A 23,070-nucleotide genomic window follows, 5' to 3' on the forward strand; every position below is an offset into this window, starting at 1 on the left:
TTTAGGTACATTAGGGGCTCTGCAAATGCAATTTGACACCTGCAGACCATTCCATCTAAGTCCTCATTCCAAATGGAGCTCCTTCCCTTCCGAGCCCTCCCATGCGCCCAAACAGTGGTTCCCCCCCACATATGGGGTATCAGCGCACTCAGGTCAAATTGGACAACAAATTGTGGGGTCGAATTTCTCCTGTTACCCTCGGGAAAATACAAAACTGGGGGCTAAAAAATAATTTTTGTGGGAAAAAATTTTTGTTTTATTTTTACGGCTCTCCATTATAAACTTCTGTGAAGCCCTTGGTGGGTCAAAGCGCTCAGCACACATCTAGATAAGTTCCTAAGGGGGTCTACTTTCCAAAATGGTGTCACTTGTGGGGGGTTTCTACTGTTTAGGTACATTAGGGGCTCTGCAAACGCAATGTGACACCTGCAGACCATTCCATCTAAGTCTGCATTCAAATGGCACTCCTTCCCTTCTAAGCCCTCCCATGTGCCCAAACAGTGGTTCCCCCCCACATATGGTGTATCATCGCACTCAGGACAAATTGGGCAACAAATTTTGGGGTCCAATTTCTCCTGTTACCCTCAGGAAAATACAAAACTGGGGGCTAAAAAAATAATTTTTGTGGGAAAAAAATTTTGTTTTATTTTTACGGCTCTGCATTATAAACTTCTGTGAAGCACTTGGTGGGTCAAAGTGCTCACCACACCTCTAGATAAGTTCCTTAGGGGGTCTACTTTCCAAAATGGTGTCATTTGTGGGGGGTTTCAATGTTTAGGCACATCAGTGGCTCTTCAAACGCAACATGGCGTTCTATCTCAATTCCTGTCAATTTTGCTTTGAAAAGTCAAACGGCGCTCCTTCCCTTCCGAGCTCTCCCATCCGCCCAAACAGTGGTTTACCCCCACATATTGGGTATCAGCGTACTCAGGACAAATTGTACAACAACTTTTGGGGTCCAATTTCTTCTCTTACCCTTGACAAAATAAAAAATTGGGGGCGAAAAGATAATTTTTGTGAAAAAATATGATTTTTTATTTTTACGGTTCTACATTATAAACTTCTGTGAAGCACTTGGTGGGTCAAAGTGCTCACCACACCTCTAGATAAGTTCCTTAGGGGGTCTACTTTCCAAAATGTTGTCACTTGTGGGGGGTTTCAATGTTTAGGCACATCAGTGGCTCTTCAAACGCAACATGGCGTCCCATCTCAATTCCAGTCAATTTTGCATTGAAAAGTCAAATGGCACTCCTTCGCTTCCGAGCTCTGCCATGCGCCCAAACAGTGGTTTACCCCCACATGTGGGGTATTGGCATACTCAGGACAAATTGTACAACAATGTTTGGGGTCCATTTTCTCCTGTTACCCTTGGTAAAATAAAACAAATTGGAGCTGAATTAAATTTTTTGTGAAAAAAAGTTAAATGTTCATTTTTATTTAAACATTCAAAAAATTCCTGTGAAGCACCAGAAGGGATAATAAACTTCTTGAATATGGTTTTGAGCACCTTGAGGGGTGTAGTTTTTAGAATGGTGTCACACTTGGGTATTTTCTATCATATAGACCCCTCAAAATGACTTCAAATGAGATGTGGTCCCTAAAATAAAATGGTGTTGTAGAAATGAGAAATTGCTGGTCAACTTTTAACCCTTATAACTCCCTAACAAAAAAAAATTTTGGTTCCAAAATTGTGTTGATGTAAAGTAGACATGTGGGAAATGTTACTTATTAAGTATTTTGTGTGACATATCTCTGTGATTTAATTGCATAAAAATTCAAATTTGGAAAATTGCGAAATTTTCATAATTTTCGCCAAATTTCCATTTTTTTCACAAATAAACGCAGGTACTATCAAAGAATTTTTACCATTGTCATGAAGTACAATATGTCACGAGAAAACAATGTCAGAATCACCAGGATCCATTGAAGCGTTCCAGAGTTATAACCTCATAAAGGGACAGTGGTCAGAATTGTAAAAATTGGCCCGGTCATTAACGTGCAAACCACCCTTGGGGGTAAAGGGGTTAAGCACATAATTATACATCTTTTTTGCTTTACCCAACTGCATGACCTTACATTTATTCCCATTAAAGCTCATTTGCCATTTATCAGCCCAAGCTTCTAGTTTACATAAATCATCCTGTAATATAAAATTGTCCTCCTCTGTATTGATTACCCTGCAGAGTTTAGTGACATCTGCAAATATTGAAATTCTACTCTGTATGCCCCCTACAAGGTCATTAATAAATATGTAAAAAAGATGCGGACCCAATACTGACCCCTGTGGTACCCCCCTGCTTACCGCGACCCAGTCCGAGTGTCCTCCATTAATAACCACCCTTTGTTTCCTATCCCTGAGCCAGCTCTTAACCCACTTACACATATTTTCCCCTATCCCCATTATTCTCATTTTATGCATCAACCTTTTCTGTGGCACCGTATCAAAAGCTTTTGAAAAGTCCATATACACTACGTCCACTGGGTTCCCTTGGTCCAATCCGGAACTCACCTCTTCATAGAAGCTGATCAGATTAGTCTGACAGGAACAGTCCCTACGATAATAACAGTACAGACCCTGTTATTATAGAATGTAGTTGTACTGATTAGTCATGGTACAAATAAGTGACTAAGTGATTGTCCTACCTGTTTAAGTTATATTGCTTATATGCATTGCTTTCTATATGTATATGTTGTTATTTAGCATAATATGTTGTCCTGATCCACCCTGTGACTGTAACTCCTCTTTTTTTTTTTGGGGGGGGGTCACACTATTTTATCATATCCTATTATATGTATTTGTACTTAGTCTATGCGGTAAATGTCTACCCTTAATAATAATAATAATAATAATAATAATAATTTTTATTTATATAGCGCCAACATATTCCGCAGCACTTTACAATTAAGCGGGGACATGTACAGAAAATAAATTCAGTACGATTTAAGACAATTTAAACAGTGACATTAGGGGTGAGGTCCCTGCTCGCAAGCTTACAATCTACAAGGAAATGGGGGGACACAATAGCTGAAAAGTGCTTGTTATTTCAGGTCTGGCAATTATAATAAAAAGGGATTTTCATATAAAGCTGCATGATTCAGTCATCAGCCCGTGTGTTTAAAGGGACACTGTCACCTGGATTTGGAGGGAACAATCTTCAGCCATGGAGGCGGGGTTTTCGGGTGTTTGATTCACCCTTTCCTTACCCGCTGGCTGCATGCTGGCTGCAATATTGGATTGAAGTTCATTCTCTGTCCTCCATAGTACACGCCTGCGCAAGGCAAGATTGCTTTGTGCAGGCATGTACTACGGAGGACAGAGAATGAACTTCAATCCAATATTGCAGCCAGCATGCAGCCAGCGGGAAAGGAAAGGGTGAATCAAAAACCCCAAAACCCCGCCTCCATGGCTGAAGATTGTTCCCTCCAAATCCAGGTGACAGTGTCCCTTTAAGTGCAATAGTCAAGTATCAAGTGCAGTTATCGTGTGCATGGAGGGTGTGGAGACAGATGAATAGTAGGGTGCAGATTCACATGCAGATAATATTTGGAAGGAGGGAACAGGACAAGGTTAGTTTACTGAGTAGTCGATGTGGTAGGCTTGTTTGAAGAGATGGGTTTTTAAACCGCGCTTGAATAGGTCAGGGCTAGGTATCAGTCTGATCATCTGAGGAAGTGCATTCCAGAGAGCTGGCGCAGCACGAGAGAAGTCTTGGAGACGGAGGTGCGAGGTTTGGATTACGGGAGATGTTAGTCTTAAGTCATTTGTAGAACGGAGGGCACGTGTAGGGCAATAGACAGAGATGAGAGAGGAGATATAAGGCGGTGCAGAAATGTGGAGAGCTTTGTGGGTGAGAGAAACGAGTTTATACTGGACCCTGTAGTGAATGGGTAGCCAGTGTAATGACTGGCACAAGATGGAGGCATCGGTGAAGCAGCTGGACAGAAATATGACCCTGGCTGCCGCATTCAAGATGGATTGGAGAGGAGAAAGTTTGGTAAGAGGGAGACCAATCAGAAGAGAGTTGCAGTAGTCCAGATGAATAAGAGCGACAGTAAGAGTCTTAGCAGTTTCAAAGGTGAGAAAAGGCCGGATTCTGGAGATGTTTTTAAGATGCAGGTGACAGGAGCGAGCGAGTGATCGGATATAGGGAGTAAAGGAAAGTTCGATGTTGAATATGACCCTAAGACAGCAGGCATGCTGCTTGGGAGTTATGGTTGAACCCTCCAGGGTAATTTCGATGTTGGGTAGAGTGAGGTTAGTAGAAGGGAGAAACACAAGTAGTTCAGTTTTGGAGAGATTTAGTTTCAGATAGAGGGAGGACATGATGTTAGAGACAGCAGACAGACAATCCTTGGTATTTTGAATTAGGGTGGGGGGGGGACGTCAGCGGAAGAAGTGTATAATTGAGTGTCATCAGCATAGAGATGGTACTGGAACCCAAATCTGCTGATTGTTTGTCCAATAGGGGCAGTGTATAGAGAGGAAAGGAGGGGGCCTAGGACTGAGCCCTACGGAACCCCAATAGTAAGGGGACGAGGAGAGGAAGAGTAGCCGGCAAAAGATACAGTGAAGGAGCAGTCGGAGAGGTAGGAGAAAAACCACGAGAGGGCTGTGTCCTTGAGGCCTATGGAGCGGAGCATGGTGAGAAGGAGCTGGTGATCCACAGTGTCAAATGCAGCAGATAGATCCAGGAGAATCAGCTGAGAGCAATGACCTTTGGATTTAGCTGTTATTAGATCATTAGAGACTTTAGTGAGGGCAGTTCCAGTGGAGTGTAAAGAGCGGAAATTAAAAAAGTTATCCGTGAGATATGGAATAAGACAGGAGTGGACCAGGCGTTCCAGGAGTTTAGAGATGAAGGAAAAGTTAGAGACAGGTCTGTAGTTAGCAGTGCAGTTCTGGTTTAAATGAGGGAAAGATACCTGAAGAGAGAGGTTAAATATTTTAGTCAGGTGAGTGGTGACCACTGGTGAGAGAGACTGCAGGAGAGGTGAAGGAATGGGGTCACTGTTGCAGGTTGTAGGCCGAGCAGAAGTAAGGAGCTTGGAAACTTCTTCTGAAACAGGCTCAAAGATGTCTAGTGAGCTTGAGGTGCGGCAGGGAAGGGGATCCAGGCACTGAGGAGATTGGGCTGAGATTTCCTGATGGATGTGGTTGATTTTTTCTAGGAAATAAGTGGCCAGATCCTCACCACTGAGATTGGTGATGGGGGCCTGTACTTTAGGTTTCAGGAGGGAGTTTAAGGTTTCAAAAAGTCATTTTGGGTTGTTGGATAGTGAGTTGATGAAGGTGGTGAAGTAGGATTGTTTGGCCACATAAAGGGCAGAGTTATAGGTTTTGAGCATGAACTTATAGTGGATAAAGTCTTCTGCTAAGAGAGATTTTCTCCACTGCTGCTCTGCACACCTTGAGCAACGCTGAAGAAAGCGTGTTTGCATAGTGTGCCAGGGCTGCCGTTGTCTGTGTCGGGTCTTTCTGCGTTTAGAAGGTGCTGTTTCATCTACGGCATTCTTCAGTGTAATATTGAAGTGTGACAATGCTAAGTCTGGACAGGAGAGGGAGGAGATGGGGGCTAAAAATGTGTGGAGGTTGTCCATAAGCTGCTGGTTATTAATGGTACGTGTATTCCGATAAGTGTGGTAAGTGGGGGTATCCTGGGTAAGGAGACATTTCTTGACAGAGAAGGAAAGAAGGTTGTGGTCCGAGAGCGGGAGAGTGGAGTTAGTAAAGTTGTGCAGCGATCCGGGACAGGAGCAAACCAGGTCCAGAGTATTCCCATCCTCATGCGTAGGAGAATTAGTAAACTGTGAGAGGCCGAATGAAAAAGTTAGAGAGAGAAGATGAGAGGCAGATTGGGAGGAAATCATTGATGGGGATGTTAAAGTCTCCCATGATGAGGGTGGGGATGTCACAGGATAGAAAGTGAGTAAGCCAGGTGGCAAAGTGGTCTAGAAACAGGCGGGAGGAGCCTGGAGGGCGATAAACAGCCGCCACCCGCAAGGAGAAGGGCTTAAAGAGTCATAATACAATATTTATATTTAGAGATACAATTATGACTCAAGTTCTCCTCATATTTAATAGTCCTCTAATGAGGTAGTGTATACCTCTACAATAGAAAATTATTCAAAGGCTTTTGTATTATATTTTTATTTATAGCCCTGTCTCTGAGCTGTTGCTAGGGACAAACATATCTCGTTGGACACATTCTGGCTTCAAATCTATAAACCTGTGTTTGCCCCTCCCTTTTGTTATTTACTTTCATTGGTGGATTCACATCCTTTATTTATTTGTTTGATTTCATTATAATTTATCTTTATGTCTCCTCATTCTCCACCACTATATTACCGGGCTTAATGTCTTCTGTGCTGCTACAGGCAGTCCGTGCTTTGGCAAGGGTGTCTATGATGCCCATAGTATATTTTTAAAAAATGTATCCCCCTTGGAGAAATGTTTGTCAGCCCATGCACTGCGTGTATGGGCATTACAAGTGTAGGAGGCACACTCCTTTACATGGGGCCTAGTTTTTAATGAGGCCTTCAGCAATGTCTCCTCACTCTCAATCACTAGATCACAAGGCTAAGGGTATGTGCACACGTTGCGGATTTTGCTGCGGATCCTCAGTGGATTGCCCGCTGCGGATTCGCAGCAGTTTTCCTTGCGTTTACAGTATAATGTAAACCTATGGAAAACAAAATCCGCAGTGCACATGCTGCGGAAAAAAAGTGCAGAAACGTATTGTTGTTTATTCTGCAGCATGTCAATTCTTTGTGTGGATTCTGCAGTGGTTTACACCTGCTCCATAATAGCAATCTGCAGGTGCAAAAACGTAGGTGGAATCTGCACAAAATCCGCAAAAAAACAAGGTAAATCCACGGTAATTCCGCAGGAAATCCACAGTGCGAGTTACCTGCGGATTTACAAAAATCAGTCCGGAAAAATCCGCATTGTACTCCGCAACGTGTGCACGTGGCCTTAACGTTTTCTGTGCTGCTACAGGCAGTCCGTGTTTTTGCAAGGGTGACTATGATCCCCATAGTAGCTTTTTTTAAATGTATCCCCTTGGGGAAATGTTTGTCAGCCCATACACTTAGTGTATGGGCATTACAAGTCTAGGATAGCCGCTCCTTTAAATTGGGACTAGTTTTTAATGAGGCCTTCAAAAATGTCTATTCATTCTCCGCCACTAGATCACCAGGGTTCACGTGTTCCATGCTGCTACAGACAGTCAATTCTTTGACAAGGGTGTCTGATCCCCATAGTAGTGTTTTAAAAAATGTACCCTCATGGGGAAATTTTTGTCAGCCCATACACTTAGTGTATGGGCATTACGAGTCTAGGAGACCCGCTCCTTTGGGACAGTTTTTTTTTTTAATGAGGCCCTCCTCCATGTTTCTTCCAAGGGGGAATGAGTGTGCATGCAAATTTGGGTCAAGGTGGCCCTTGCATTCAATGCATAAGAAAACAGTATGGCAGGGCCAACTGAAGAATGTGAAGTGGGTTTTCCTGTAGCCATCCAGTACCTGGGTTCAAAGGCTTAATGGGGTGCATATGACTTGGTAGCAGGGCAGGCCTTGCTGTTAATACATTAGGCTAGATTCACATTGCGTTAGTGCAGTCCGTTTAACGCATATGTTAAACGGACTGCGCTAACGCAAGTGCCGACTTTGCCCAGCGCTAGCGCAGATGTAGCATCTGCTAGCTCCATCTGCGCTAGCAGTGACACTGCAGCCCGCGTCTTGGGTCACTAAAATGACGGCGCATCAGTAGCGCACGCCCATTGTGGGCGTGCGCTAGCGATGCGTCCGACATTGCATTCAATGGCGGCGTTAACGGACTACGTTACGACGCGTTATGCCGCGGTGCAACATAGTCCGTTTAACGGTGTCACTGAACGCAATGTGAACCCAGCCTAAGAAAACAGTATGGCAGGACCAACTGAAGAATGTGAAGTGGGTTTTCCTGTGGCCATCCAGTACCTGGGTTCAAAGGCTTATTGGGTGCATATGACTGGGTAGCAGGGCAGGCCTTGCTCTCAATGCAACATTTTTCAGGAGGCCCTCCTGTACCTCTCATGAAAGGGGTATTGGGGTGCGTCGTAATTCTTGGCAGCCCAGCCACTCACTGCATGGCAATAACAGCATAGGAGACCCACTATTTAATAATGGCCTTTTAAGACTATTAATGCTGCCTGATGCCCCTCTAAAAGTAGGCTTTGTGACTTTAAGTGTCCCTCCTTCATAAATGAAACAAGATGGGTCTCCTTATGTGTCACACACCACATGGCCAGCTAGGGGTGTTAAATGTTACAATGACATTTCCCAGTGAATGCATTTGTATTGGTTGAAAGTAATGTTAAAGTTGTAAAACCCATCAAAAACATTGCGCGTGAACATAGCCCAAAAGGTGGAGGAACATTTTGGTCTGGGGTTAATTATTTTGTCTTATATACAAGTCATTACCCTGGAAAGGATGTACCTTCACATATTTCCCAGAAAAATCCATTTTGGTTTCGTTTTTGCATGTTTTTTGGTGCACCTGTAAAAATGGCGTGAAACTCTAACAACATTGCTTACAGCTGTGACCTAGGAGTCAGAAATGCTTCCAGGGGTGATCTCCATGATGTTTCTGTGTCATTTGAGCAGTGTTTCCATAATTTTCAGATGTTTTTAGACCTTAAAAGGACCCCCGGGGGGATCGCGGTAAAAATAGTCGGGTCTCTCATAGACTTACATTGGGCTTGTTGCTCGGGTCGAGTACCCGAGTATTTCAATTTGCTCAACCCGAGCAACGAGCACCCGAGCATTTTAGTGCTCGCATATCACTACTTGTAACCCATCTCACCGTCTTGGCTGCACAGCTATTAACTCTCTTCCCCACCTAATCAGACTCATGTAGCTCACATAGAAGATAAACAGGTCAATAAAATATTTTGACACCAAGTATTCAGAGGGGGTCCCTGACATCTTTCCACTCCTTTACACACCGATAAGGGCTTGGGCCCATACAAGAAAAATTAAGTTACAACAATCAATTCTTGCTTCCTAACTTCCAGATACAGATTACAAACAATTATTGCAGCTGCTGGATCAGAGAAATGTTATAATGTAATGTTTTGCATTTTGTTTTCCTTTTTATGGTTTTGCTGAGTTTGTTTTTATACTATAAAAGTTTGTCTAATAACGCCTTAAATTATTCTGTTTATTGTTCAGGAGGAGTCTTGTAGTTGCCAGACCCCACTCATGGCACCTTGCCAAGCTCTCTGAGGTCCACCCTGATGTAGCGAGCATGCAGTATCCATCAAATGCTTTTAGTATGTCCTGGCAATCTAGCAATGAAGTTAGGTGAGTTTATGTGCTTCAAAGTAACCCCAGATACTTCATAATTAGTCTACGTAATTAATGAAGAGTAAACATCCAGCATTGCGATTTTTGTTACAGTGAACAACCTCTACAGTGGAATCTTCTCTCAATACAATGCAGCACAGACAAAAGTAGCTCAATAGGTAGCATGGAAAGCCTTCATCAACCTGGACAGAATTACTTTGAAGGAAAGAATTCACCTCTTGACACAGGAATGTACCAAAACAAAAGAGATTCTGCATATAGTTCCTTCTCTACAAGTTCTAAAATCTCTGATTATACAATGTCATCAAAGATAGATGGGTCATCTCCTATCAACTGCTTCCTAGGTTCAAACAAACCAGAAGATGGCCGGTATCTCCAAACAGGACAAGGTTCTGTAGAGTCACAAGTCAACGTTTCTAGGCAATCACCACCCCAGCCACCTATAAGCAGAGATAGCCTAAGGGAAGATGAAGCTGAATTTTGTAATAGTGATAGAACGTCTGGAATGTGGTCATCAGAGGCTCCTCATTTTAACAGCTCTGAAAATACCATTTGTCAGTTCACAAATGTGCCATGTACAGGACATCTTACAGAGAATTTGTCATCTCACCAATATTATATGCTAACCTCACTGACCGACAAAACCCAACAACTTAACCCAATTGCAAAGAATGATATGGAAAGATCTAACCAGTGCACTGAGACAAAAATAAAATGGTCTGAAGATGATAAAGAAATCAAAGTATTAAATCACAGTAATCTTCAGGAGGGTCAACATGTAGTTAAAAATTGTGAACACTGGAAGACTTTAAATCATCATTGCACTCAAACAAATATGTACAGTGAGCAAGTTTGTTTTAGAAAAAATGTGGAACCAACATCCTTTGAAGACATCCACTTTACTACAGGTAAGTGCACAGAAAAAAATGAAAAAACTTACCTATGCAATGCTAACAAAGATCTGGAAATGTCACAGCATGGGAGTACCAAGCAACCCTCAGACACCGATGATGGACATGTTTGTACCTCCTTAGACAGATCACTTACAATGCCAAAAGATCCTCCAAGTTTACAGTCAAATAATTATGTGGATAGGCTGACATCAACCAGCATTTCTAACACATTAACACAGGATGCATGTGGGCAGGAAGAAACTGTGGCTCTAATTAAAAAACCTGGTGCATCTCGTAACCGTTCAGCACAAATGCGAAGAAAAAGTGATCGTTTTGCTACAAATCTAAGAAATGAGATACATACTCGAAAAGCTCAGCTTCAGAAGAATAAAGATTGTAAAGTGCTTCTATCTTGTGGAGATTCTGCTGAAGATAAAAATGAAGCATTTGTAGCTCACCCTGAGATAAGTCCTCCTCCTCCTCCACCTAAAAACAAAACACTTTTTCTAGAAATCAAAAGAGCCAATGCTGAAAAGTGCAGAAACTCAAAACATAATAACCGTCTGGCGAAAATAGGTGAAATTGTCGATAAAAATATGGGCACTCACAAACATAATATTAAAGAAAACATCCGATCAACAAGTGAAGGTTTTACTGAAGACGAAGGATTTTCATTGACTGCTGAAAATAAAACTTACAGTGAATGCTGGAAGTCAAAAGCCTCAGATACTCATCTCCAAAAATCTCTCTTACAAAAAAATAATCAAATAAATCATCCAAAGAACAATGAACCAAAGCGTTCTTACACCACAACAGATTTTCAGCACCCTATGCACAATGCACCTAAACCAGAAGTGTGTAGCATTGAAGATGGCATCAGCAGACTAAAAATGCCCGTTGAAGAAGAGAAATCTGACATTTGTGGTACCAATGCTTTAAACCCCCACTGTGATAATCAACTTCCCACTGAAACTCTTGCTAGACATATCCATGAAGACAACACCTGCCCTATGGATAGTCACTCTATTGATTCCTTTAGGGAGTGGGACTTCATGCAGTTCACCAACGAGCAACCTTTCACAGGAAGGAAAATAAATTGCCAGGTAAATTTAGGGCAAGAAAAAAAGGTTTCTGAAGCAAGAAGCTCCAATGATCTGTCTTCTGCTGCCCAGCTGAGGTATCTGCAGCACTGTTCAGAAGGAAAACCTTTTTCTCTGCATAATCCAAAGAATGGTGCCAAATGGTCGTTGTCTCCTGAGCATAACCTTCAGACTCATTTTTTTACTGAAAGCAAAATGGGTCAAGAACTCCTTCCCCCAACAAAATGTGATGAGAATATTCTAATGCCGTTTGCAGATCGCAGGAAGTTTTTTGAAGATGTATGCAAACGACCAACATTCACTGTGGATGATAAAACAAATTTTTATCCAAGCATACCTGATCATGGTCTTTCTCACAGCACAGTCCCAGATGGAAGGAGGCATTCTGTAGACCATACACACTGTCTTACCTCGCTCAGACAGCTAGACAGGAGATTACCTCTATGTGATATTTGTAGGAATCATGCAATGTGCTGCAATGAAGAAGCCCAAACGACTAACTATCTACCCTCCTTGTCATATGGATTTAGGGCATGTATGTTCTGCTCTAATGACTGTTGTCCTGCTTTGCTCAAAAGAAACATACCTGTAGCCCATCACAGCTGTCACTGCCATCACGTCCAACCACACCACCATCATCGATGGGCGAAATGTGCTGGTCACTCATTCCCTACTCCATGCAACTCACTAGAGGAAAGATGCTTTCTTTATGTTGACCAAATGAATATGAGGAAACCCCTGTTACAGGTGAGAAATTCATTTATTCCACAGTACTATCATATTATCCTTATTTATCCACAATCTTTTGGTTTGAGGTTTTAATGGTTTGTAAAAGCTTATATGTTTAAGTATATGGCTCTGTGCTATTCTCAACCCATGAGCTGAATATTGACCAAAACAATGACTAGATAAATGGCATTTGAGAAGTTGAATAGGTTTCAGAAAGTAAAAATGCAATTAATGTTTCTTTACATAATAAATATTGATCATTTATCACTGGGAGTTATCCAGCTCTAAGATTGACAAAAAAGAGACTACACGGATGCCACTGTGCTGCGAGCAATATGTCAGGAATCCTACCAATCTGGCACGGTTGACAGGGAAGATACCTTTATCATCCCCACCACTCACACCAATTTGTCACGAACTGGGGTTGTTTGGTTGCCCCTGGTTCCTTCTGAAGGGGTTTTATCTATATCCCACATTCCAGTCCCGGTTTGGAACTTGCAGCTCTCTGGCTCCCCCTTTACCCTTAGATCAGTCAGGGTACTGCACCTAGGGTAATTAGTCACCAGAAAGGCTGCCTGCTATGTACTGGCTATTGAGCACGCTGCACCGAGGGCGATATAACTACTCCCACCCAGGTGAAAACAATAATTATAAACGCCGCCGGTCGCTGAAAAGATGCCCAATGGCACAGGACAAAGTATGCTGCCACCAGCTCCAATTTTCCAAGTATTAACGGGTCCAACCCAAATCAGTAGCGTAATTCACTTCAGAGGATGCGCCAGCTCGTTATAGAGCAGGGAGAGACAAGCTAGTAATTTTATATTTTACTCCAAAAAAGGTAGGCAGTGTTTAAAAATTATAAAAAGATATTATAAAGACGACAAATCATGGGTACAATACAATTACAAATAAAAGGGAATCAAAGTGGGAAAAAACACTTACATAGCATTCAGATCATGTTATCCCATGGCTGTCCGTGTACTGTGGAGAAGGACGACCATATATCCAAATGCATCATACATCCAACCAGCAGCCAGACCCTGGACAAAAGATGCACACATAACTCAGCAGGGTTAAGATAAGCCCTCTCGTCATGACATCACTGAGTGGGCTGAGTTAGGAAATGCACTCCTGTTTCTACGCTTTATGTTTTTGGCTTCATATGGCAAACAAAGGCATTCCTGGGGGATGGGGCTTGAATTCCCCTGTGTTGCAGGCAGAGAAAAGAAGTACCTTCTAGAACTAATTTCACATTATGACATTTTTACATTACTGTGACACCTCCCCCTTTTGGATTGGTCTAAGGAGGCAGAACTTCTTAGTACTCCTCCATGTGCACCTTCGCAGGTTCGCACCAGCGGTACAACCCGTCTGCATTGCCATGCTCCCTGCCCGTTATGTGTTTGATTGTAAAGTCGTACTGCTGAAGGGCAAGGCTCCAGCGTAGCAACCTTCCTTTGGTTCCACACATGGCTTGTAGCCAGCACAGGGGGTCATGGTCCATCACCACAGTGAAGGTGTGACCATATAGATAGGGCTGCAACCATTGCAGGGCCCAGACTATGGCCAGGCACTCCTTCTCAATGGTGGAATAGGCCACTTCCCTCAGCAGAAGCTTCCGGCTCAGGAATAACACGGGGTGCACCTGGTTCACCGAGTCGACCTGGCTGAGCACAGCACTGAGGCCAAACTCGCTGGCATCGGTCTGCACCAGGAACCGTCGACTGCTGTCGACTGCTTGTAACACGGGAGAGTTGCACAAGGCTGTTTTCAATGCCTGGAAGGCCCCCTCACAGCCGTCGGTCCAGTCGACTATTTGGGGTAGCTTCTTCCTGGTGAGGTCCATCAAGGGTTTTGCTAGGCTACTATAGTTCTGTGTGAAACGCCTATAGTACCTTGCAGTGCCCAGGAAGGACATCACCTGTTTCTATGTCTACTTTTTCAGGCTCGAGCTTTATGGACTTCCCACCTACCCGGTGCCCCAGCTAGTGGACCTCTCTCATGCCCATCTGGCACTGTCCTGGCTTGATGGTCAGACCGGCTCGGTGAATTTGCCTGAGCACATCCTCAAGATGCTGCAGGTGTTGGTCCCAGGAGGAACTGAAGATGGCAATGTCATCCAAGTACGCCGCCTCGTACTTCTCCAGTCCCTGAAGCAGGTGTTTGACTATCTGCTGGAAAGTGGCAGGGGCATTCTTCATGCCGAAGGGCATGACCGTGGACTCGTACAGTCCGAAGGGTGTGATAAAGGCGGACTTCTCCTATGCCTCGGGGCTCAGGGGAATCTGCCAGTATCCTCGACTCAGATCCATTATGGTCAGATATTTTGCGCCAGCTAACTTCTCAAGCAGCTCCTCGATGCGCGGCATTGGGTGCGTGTCAGAGGATGAGATGGCGTTGAGCCCCCTGTAGTCCAAGCAGAACCGAGTGGTCCGATCCTCCTTTGGCATGAAAACTACAGGAGAGGCCCACGTGCTCTTTGACCGTTGAATCACCCCCAGCTGTAACATCTCTTTGATCTCCTTGAGTATAACCTGCTGCACCTCATCGGAGATCCAATAGGGTGTTCGCTGCAGTGGGGCATGATTCCCGGTGTCAACCTCGTTGACTGCTAACTCAGTCCTTCCTGGTCGTTTGGAGAACAATACCCGGAAGGGTTCTAGCATGGTCCGCAACTGCGACCGCTAGGGTTCGGTTAACCTCCACATCCTCGATGGACCCACCGGCCTTGGCCAGCATCTCCAGGAGGGCGTCTTCCTCCCCGTCTTCGTGCAGGCTGCATACCGGTAGGATGTTGGCTTCACGTTCATAATGAGCCTTTATCATGTTGACGTGAAAGGCCTTTCGCCTACCCCGAGCGTGATCAAGCATGACCACGTAGATGACTGGGTTGAGCTATTGGTGGATGATGTATGGGCCTTCCCAAGCTGTCTGAAGCTTATCCTTTGCTATGAGGACCAGCACCCACACCTTTTGATCCACCTAGTAGGTCCGCTCCCAGGCCTTCTGGTGGTACCAGTGCTTCTGATCAGCCTGAGACTGCATCATGTTTTCATGCACCAACTGCATTAAGGCCTGCATTTTTTCATGGAAGCTCATGACATACTCCACTATGAACATTTCAGAAGGGTTCAGCTCCTCTTCCCAGGATTCCATTACCAACCCAAGGGGTCCCAGGACTCGCCTGCCGTACAGGAGCTCGAAGGGGGAGAACCCTGTTGAGGCTTGCGGAACCTCTCGGTAAGCGAATAGCATTGTGGGAGGTACCGCTCCCAGTCGTGTTCTTGGGTCTCAACCAGCATGCGTAGCATCTGTTTGAGGGTACCATTGAAGCGCTCACACAAGCCATTGGTCTGTGGGTGATAGGCACTCAATAACAGATGCTTCCCCTGCATTTTCTTACAGAGAGCCTCCATTAGGCGAGACATGAATTGGGTACCTGTGATGGGTAAGCATATCCCTGGGAAATCCTACCAGTGAAAAGATGGCCAACAGTGCATCTGCCACGTTATCTGCCCAGGACCGAGCCACTGCCTCTGGGTACCGGGTAGCGTAGTCTACCACAGTGAGGACGTATTGCTTTCCAGGGCTTCTGGGGAACGCCAGCGGGCCCACAATGTCCACCGCGATCCTCTGGAAAGGCTCCTCTATCACTGGCAAAGGGATCAGGGGAGCCTTAAGAGGAAGCCCCGCCTTCCCCACTATTTGGCAGGTGATACATTTGCAGCAGTAGTTTGTCACATGTGTCCCCATCTTGCGCCAATAGAAGTGTTGAGACAGCCGGGCCTTAGTTTTGCTGATCCCCAAGTGTCCAGCAAGCAGGATCCCATGGGCAATCCGCAACAACTCCTGTATTGGTGCGAGACGACCAGCTGTCTTTCCCTCAACCACTCCTTTTGGGATTTTCCCGGTACTGTCTCTAGGTACAACCTCCCTCGCTCCTAGAACACCCTCTACTTATCAGACACGGAGGTGGGCGTCTCGGCGAGGTGTCTCAAATTCTCCAGGCTCACATCTGAGTGCAGAGCAGCCTCAAACGCCTTGCTAGGGGCAGCCAGAAACGACGTCGGGGCCCTTCACCATGGGAACCCTCTGGGACCTGCTCGGGGTCCATCTCTGGTTCAGTCACCCTTGTGACTGAGGAGAGTCCAGAAGGCAGAACGTTATCTGCGTTCCGGGCACTCTGACTACAGCTGACCGCAGATACATAGGCTGGCTCCCCGGGGATTTCCACAGATCCATTAGCCGGCGCTGCTATGGGTACTACCTCCCCATCCACCACCAACATCCCAGGAGCAGTGCTACTTATGAGGCAGTTATCTTCCCCTGTGGCACTGGTCAGTTGCACGGCATCACCTTCCTCATGGAACCCATGCATCTGCCCATTTCCCTGAGCACCATCGCTTGCTCCTGTTAGAGGTTCCTCAGCCATCCCACCCCGCAGAGTGACGTGGCTGAGCACTCCTTCACCTGTGAACACATCATTCTTAGGAAATAAATGGTTAGCAGGTAACACATGCACATTTTCATCATCAGCATCATCGGTATTACCTTTGGCATTTTCAGAAAAATGGTTATGAGGTACATCATTAGGCAGTAAAGCATTGTCAGGTAGCATATGCTATTTCCCATCGCTATCATCAACATTCAATCGGGGAGGAGAATCAGGGACATAGTATGCAACCATTCTCCCCAAATCAGTCCCCAATAAAACATCAGTGGGTAAGTTATCGGACAACCTCACTTCCTTCACCCCGCTCCTGGCACCCCAATCTATACATACCGGGCCATTGGCAGGGGACAGCGGATGCCCCCTATCCTGGTGACAGTCAGGGTTTTCCCGGAATAATCTCTTCAGGGGCTGCCTGTTTGGGTCGGATGAGGGTTCGTTCAGCTCCGTTGTCCTTGAGGCCTGTAGCGACATGGCCCCCCCACGGTGATTTGCTGCACATTGTCACAGACCCTCCCAACCACCCCACCCACCAAAAGAACTGCTGCATTAAGCCCTGGGGTATTGGCTGGGAGTTTCTTCTGCTTCTCTGGACAGTGGGCGCTGATATGACTAGTCCGTTTGCAGAAAAAACACTAGTGAAGGTCGGTGATAAGACTGGTGCTGTTGGCAACAGGGACCTCTGGTGAGTTGGCTAGCAGGGGTACTGGCATTGGTTGCAGGCTTTACCCCCTCTCCAGTTGGCAGTGACTGGCTTCCTCACTACCGATTTACAGTTGGCATCATAGGCATCTCTGTCCATCACAAACTGTCGCACCTCAGCTGGGCACAGATGTAGAAATTGGTCTTTGATCATCAGGTCTCCCAGCTGCTCAAAGGTGGTCACTGACAGTCCTTGGATCCACTGGTCAAAGTGGGTCCCGAGTCCATGCGCCACATCACTATAACTGTCTTGTGGGCCATGTTGGAGGTTCCGGAATTTTCTATGGTAAACCTCAGGTGTAAGCTGGCACTTTGTTATCAGGGCCTGCTTGATGGCCTCATAGTCCCCATCTTGATCTTGAGGGAGAGCAGCAAATGCCTCCTCTTAAGGTACCTTCACACTGAACGATATTGCTAGCGATCCGTGACGTTGCAGCGTCCTGGCTAGCGATATCATTCAGTTTGACACGCAGCAGCGATCAGGATCCTGCTGTGACATCGTTAGTCGGAGCTAGAAGGCCAGCACTTTATTTCGTCGCTGGACCTCCAGCAGACATCGCTGAATCGGTGTGTGTGACGCCGATTCAGCGATGTCTTCACTGGTAACCAGGGTAAACATCGGGTTACTAAGTGCAGGGCCGCGCTTAGTAACCCGATGTTTACCCTGGTTACCAGCGTAAAAGTAAAAAAAAAAAACAAAGAGTACATACTTACCTTCCGCTGTCTGTCACCACGGCCCTGCGCTTAGTAACCCGATGTTTACCCTGGTTACCGACATCGTTGGTCGCTGGAGAGCTGTCTGTGTGACAGCTCTCCAGCGACCAAACAGTGACGCTGCAGCGATCGGGATCATTGTCTGGATCGCTGCAGCGTTGCTAAATGTGAAGGTACCTTTAGCACTGGGGTCAGGTATCGGTCCCATTCATCATTCTACAGATGATACTGTCTGCAGTCCTTCTCAAAGGCCCTCAGAAAAGTGTCCAAGTCCCCGTCATTTTCCACCACAGGAAAGTGCTCTGGCCAGGGTGTAGGGGTCTGAGCGCTGTTGGGCTCACCACTGGACTGTGATGACCTCGGCCCCTGGAGTCAGGCTAACTCCAGCTGGTGCTCCCGAACCGCTTGCCCCTCGGGTCGGGCCTCCTGTTGGTACTGCTGGATCAGCCTCAGATGTCCATTATGGTCATCGGGGGGAGTTGTTCCAAAGCCGCCTGCAGGTTGGGGTCCAATCTGCCCTGGTTGCAATTGGGGCCAGCATTCAGTGGTTGGACCTCTGCTGCAACACCATTTTCGCTTGTGCTGGTTTCTGCGGCCACTAGGCTCTGAGACCAGGCTTGTTCTTCTTCAAATTGCACCAGTTCCATGACCATTTGAGTCTTGGTTTTGCCATGGGGGTCCAGGCCGTTGTACGTACATACTCCAACAAGAGTGTCCCTCTTCTGCTGGGTGTACCAGGCTTCTCCTTTTGTGGCCATCATTGCTAAATAAAAGATAGGATAGAAAAATGAAGAGAAGGGTAGGGGGTAATCGCAAGTACACACTATTGCCTCCGTACTAGTAAACACTGACCTTGTTCTCCAAAACTTTTTTGCGCCAAGACCTCGCAAGAACTGTGCAAGTTTTTAGGGAGAGGAATGATTGCTCAAACCAGATCACTAATGCTTTATTATCCCACCACTCTGCCACCAATATGTCACGGAGCCCACAGTGCTGCCAGCAATATGTCAGGAATCCCACCAATCTGTCACGGTTAATGGAGAAGATGCCTTTATCATCCCCACCACTCACACCAATTTGTCACGAACTGTGGTTGTTTGGTTGCCCCTGGTTCCTTCTGAAGGAGATTTATCTATATCCCACTTCCCAGTTCCGGTTTGGCACTTGCAGCTCTCTGGCGCCCCCTTTACCCCCAGGTCAGTCAGGGTACTGCATCTAGGGTACTTAGTCCCAAGAAAGGCTGCCTGCTATGTACTGGCTATTGGGCACGCTGCAGCGAGGGCGATATAACTACTCCCACCCAGGTGGGAACAATAATTATCAATGCCGCCGGTCACTGCAAAGACTCCCAATTGCACAGGACAAAGTATGCTGCCACCAGCTCCTATTTTCCAAGTATTAACGTGTCCGGAGCCAACCCAAATCAGTAGTGTAATGCACTTGAGAGGAAGCGACAGTTAGTTATAGAGCAGGGAGACAAGCTAGTAATTTTATATTTTACTCCAAAAAAGGTAGGCAGTGTTTACAAAGTATAAAAATATATTATAAAGACGACAAATCATAGGTACAATACAATTACAAATAACATGGGATCAAAGTGGAAAAAAAACTCATAGCATTCAGATCATGTTATCCCATGGCTGGCCGTGTACTGTGGATGAGAAAGACGACCATATATCCAGATGCATCATACATCCGACCAGCAGCCAGACCCAGGACAAAAGACGCACACACAACTCAGCAGGTTTAAGATAAGCCCTCTCATCGTGACATCAATGAGTGGGCTGAGTTAGGAAATGCACTCCTGTTTCTACTCTTTATGTTTAGTTTCAGAGGCAGACAAAGACATTCTTGGGGGAGGGGAAACTAGTGGCTGGAATACCCCTGTGCTGCAGGCAGAGAAAAGAAGGGGGGGGTCGGATTTGCAGCGTGTGTGTCTGTGCCATGGTACCTAATAGAACTAATCTCACATTATGACATTTTTACATTACCGTGACAGGTTTTAATGTTTTGTAAAAGCTGACATGTTTAACCCATTATCTACCAATGTCCTTTTTTGGGGACGCCTAAACGTTAGCTTCCAGAACCTAAGATTTTATAATTTTTATAATTAGGTCCAATTTTTTGTGTTGTGTTTGTAAAATGAATGTTTTAAAAATAGGAAATCATGTCATTGTCATTTTTAAATGAATATTGGGACGCCCTTTTCTGAAAAATCCGTACTTGTAAAAATTTTAATTTGGCAAGTAATGGGCTAAGTATATGGCTGTGTGTTATTCTCAGCCCATGAGCTGAATATTGACCAAAACAATGACTAAATAAATGGCATTTGAGAGGTTGAATAGGTTTTAGAAAGTAAAAAAATGTTGCTCTACATAGTAAATATTGATCATTCATCACTGTGGGGTTATCCAGTTCTAAGATTGACAAAAAAGAAACTACAGGAAAGTCTATTACATGTCAGTCGCCATTCTCCTGACTAGGCTATAGGCAAGTATATTAAATTAAAAAATCCCTTGGGAATTACTGTCCCTTTTAATGCAAAACTAATGGAAATTCCTCCATACTTGTTAGATAAAAGAGGCAAATCCACCATTTCCAGTGGGATTGGTTGACTATCTATTGTGTATAAGGACCCTGACCATCCCCTCACCAGTGTCGGATTGGGGTGCTGTGTGGGGATCATGCAGTATATATAGGGAGGCTGTGGGGGGTTAATGCAGTATATATAGGGAGGCTGTGTGGGGATCATGGGGTATATATAGGGAGGCTTTGCAGGGATCATGCAGTATATATAGGGAGGCTGTGTAGGGCTCATGCAGTATATACAGTTGCGTCTATATTTAGACAGACATTTTTCTAATTTTGGTTATAGACATTACCACAATGAATTTTAAACAAAACAATTCAGATGCAGTTGAAGTTCAAACTTTCAGCTTTCATTTGAGGGTATCCACATTAAAATTGGATGAAGGGTTTAGGAGTTTCAGCTCCTTAATATTATGCTCCCGCCTGCCTCGCCACATGTGTCTCATACTCACCTCGCTACGGCATCCTGGCGCATCCCTGCTCGCTTCCAGTCTTCTCTCCCTGTGCGCACCGCTCCTGCTCCTCGGGTGTGCGAGCGCTCTGAGTTCCACGACGCGCACGCACACATGTCTCATTGAATCCTGGCCGTGTCTTCTGCGCCGCCCTGTGGACTCTGACCCAGAAGGTATGCCCTCACTCTCTTTATCAAGCCACCTCTTCCTATCGGCGGTTCCTGATTGTCATTTGCTTTCTTCAAGTGAATCTGGCTCAACGTCCATCCTGTGTTCCTTCCTGCCTGTTTGCTCACCGATTACTTCCATTGCTGTAGCTAAATCCTGGTCTTCTCCTTTGCTCCCTCCTGGTGCCTGCTCTTTGGTGTCTTCCTTCCAGGCCGTGTTCCAGTGTCCTTGCCTGCCTGCCTCAGTCTTCCTCCTAGTCCGTGTTCCAGTCTCCAGCCTGTCTGCCAGTGTCCTCCCTCCGGTCCCTGCTCCCGTGGTTAGTCTTCCTGTTCGTCTCCTCCGTCCTGACCGTATTCCCATGCCTTCCCTGTTTATGTCTCCTCGTTAGTCCTTACTGTACCCCATTAGTTGCCTTATTGCCCGTCCTTCTTTACCAGCTGCCATGGCGATAGTCTCCCTCGAGCCTGCCCCTAACGCTCCCTGTATAGGGGGTGGTGCACTTGGTCAGCTCGCCCGTGGGAGGTTCGTTGTCACGGTCCAGTGGGTCCACTCTATAGCCTCCACAGTTAATCCTCACAGTACAATCAGGCCATGGACCCCGCTGGTACTTTTTCCACGCAGAAGGAGCTTAGGGTTATTCGTGAGAATCAGTCTAGGATCATGGGCTTTTTAAAACCATGGAATCCCGCTTATCGGCGTTACAACCCTCTAATCCTGGGAACGCGTCCCAGATGGCAAGTCTCGAGCAAGAGCTCGCACAGCAACGTGACACCCAGGGTCACATTTTAGATTATCTTGTTTCGATGGATAATCGTCTGCTTTCCATGCAATCGGCTGCTTCGGCTCCTGTTCCCATTCCGCATCCACCACCTCGCCTGGCCAAACCTCCATGCTATAGTGGAGTTCCCAAGTTATGGCGAGGTTTTTGAAACCAGTGCCAATTACTCTTTGAGCTTTTACCACAACTATACCCCACTGATCGGGCTAAGGTGGCTTTTGTTGTGTCTCACTTGGAAGGGGAGGCTTTGGCATGGGTTAATCCACTTTGGGAGTGGGATGATCCTTTAGTTTTCCAACTTGCCAATTTTTTGGAGACTTTCCGTAAGGTGTTCGATGGACCCGTATGCTTGGCCTCTACTACCGGGTCCCTTTTTAATCTCCACCAAGGTTCTCTTTCTGTCGGCCATTACGCCATTCAATTTCAATGGGCCGGGCCTTGGTTGGAGTTTTCTGGCGAGGTCTGTGTTCTCGAATCAAGGACGAGCTGGCGGGTCGAGACACACCAACATCTCTGGAGGATCTCATATTCTTGGCTACGCGCATGGATCTTCGATTCCAGGAACGGCTTCGTGAAACGGCTAGAGAGAGAAGTCCTTCTCGCCTACCTTCGGCTTCTTCCAGTTCTTCCTCTTCACGATTGGTTTCTTTGCCTCCGATTTTGCCTCCTGAACCCATGCAGGTGGATTGTCTTTGCCCAGCCGAACTACGCCGCAAAGAAAGAATTGCTCAGGGTCTCTGTTTCTACTACTGTGGCAGCGCGTCTCATCTTCTGCGTTCTTGTCCGGTGAGGCCGGGAAACGCTTCCGCCTAGGTCTGGTAAGAGAGGCCTCCCTAGGTATTTGTGAATCCTCTCTACCTTTAATTCTTTCCGCTTTAGTTAATTTTGGTACCAGTCGTTTTTCTGGGGTGGCTTATGTTGATTCTGGTGCTGCAGGGAACTTTATTCAGCTAGAGGCAGTCAAGAGACTCCATATTCCTGTAAAATCTTTGGCGACTACAGGGCAGTTAGCTTTGGTCGATGGTAGGCCCTTGCGGGAGACCGTTACCCTCGTCACAGAAGAGGTGGAGTTACAGATTGGAGCCCTGCATCGGGAGAAGATTGCCTTCTATGTGCTGCCTTCGTTGTCTCATACGTTCCTATTGGGTCT

General features: G+C 45.8%; 1 protein-coding gene across 3 annotated transcripts in view; it reads left to right on the forward strand.

The window, feature by feature from the left end:
- The window catches only part of LOC138642334 (protein Shroom4-like), a 1,359,201-nt gene that overhangs the window by 240,284 nt on the left and 1,095,847 nt on the right, over positions 1-23,070 (forward strand). For all 3 annotated transcript variants that reach the window (XM_069730433.1, XM_069730435.1, XM_069730434.1), the window contains 2 exons: positions 9,211-9,342; positions 9,439-12,085. In XM_069730433.1, the coding sequence (XP_069586534.1) occupies positions 9,287-9,342; positions 9,439-12,085 (2,703 nt within the window). In that variant the 5' untranslated portion in view covers positions 9,211-9,286. The remainder of the gene's footprint in view (positions 1-9,210; positions 9,343-9,438; positions 12,086-23,070) is intronic.

This window comes from Ranitomeya imitator, chromosome 6 (genome assembly GCF_032444005.1).
Source record: "Ranitomeya imitator isolate aRanImi1 chromosome 6, aRanImi1.pri, whole genome shotgun sequence".
In the NCBI taxonomy this organism is placed as follows: Eukaryota; Metazoa; Chordata; class Amphibia; order Anura; family Dendrobatidae; genus Ranitomeya; species Ranitomeya imitator.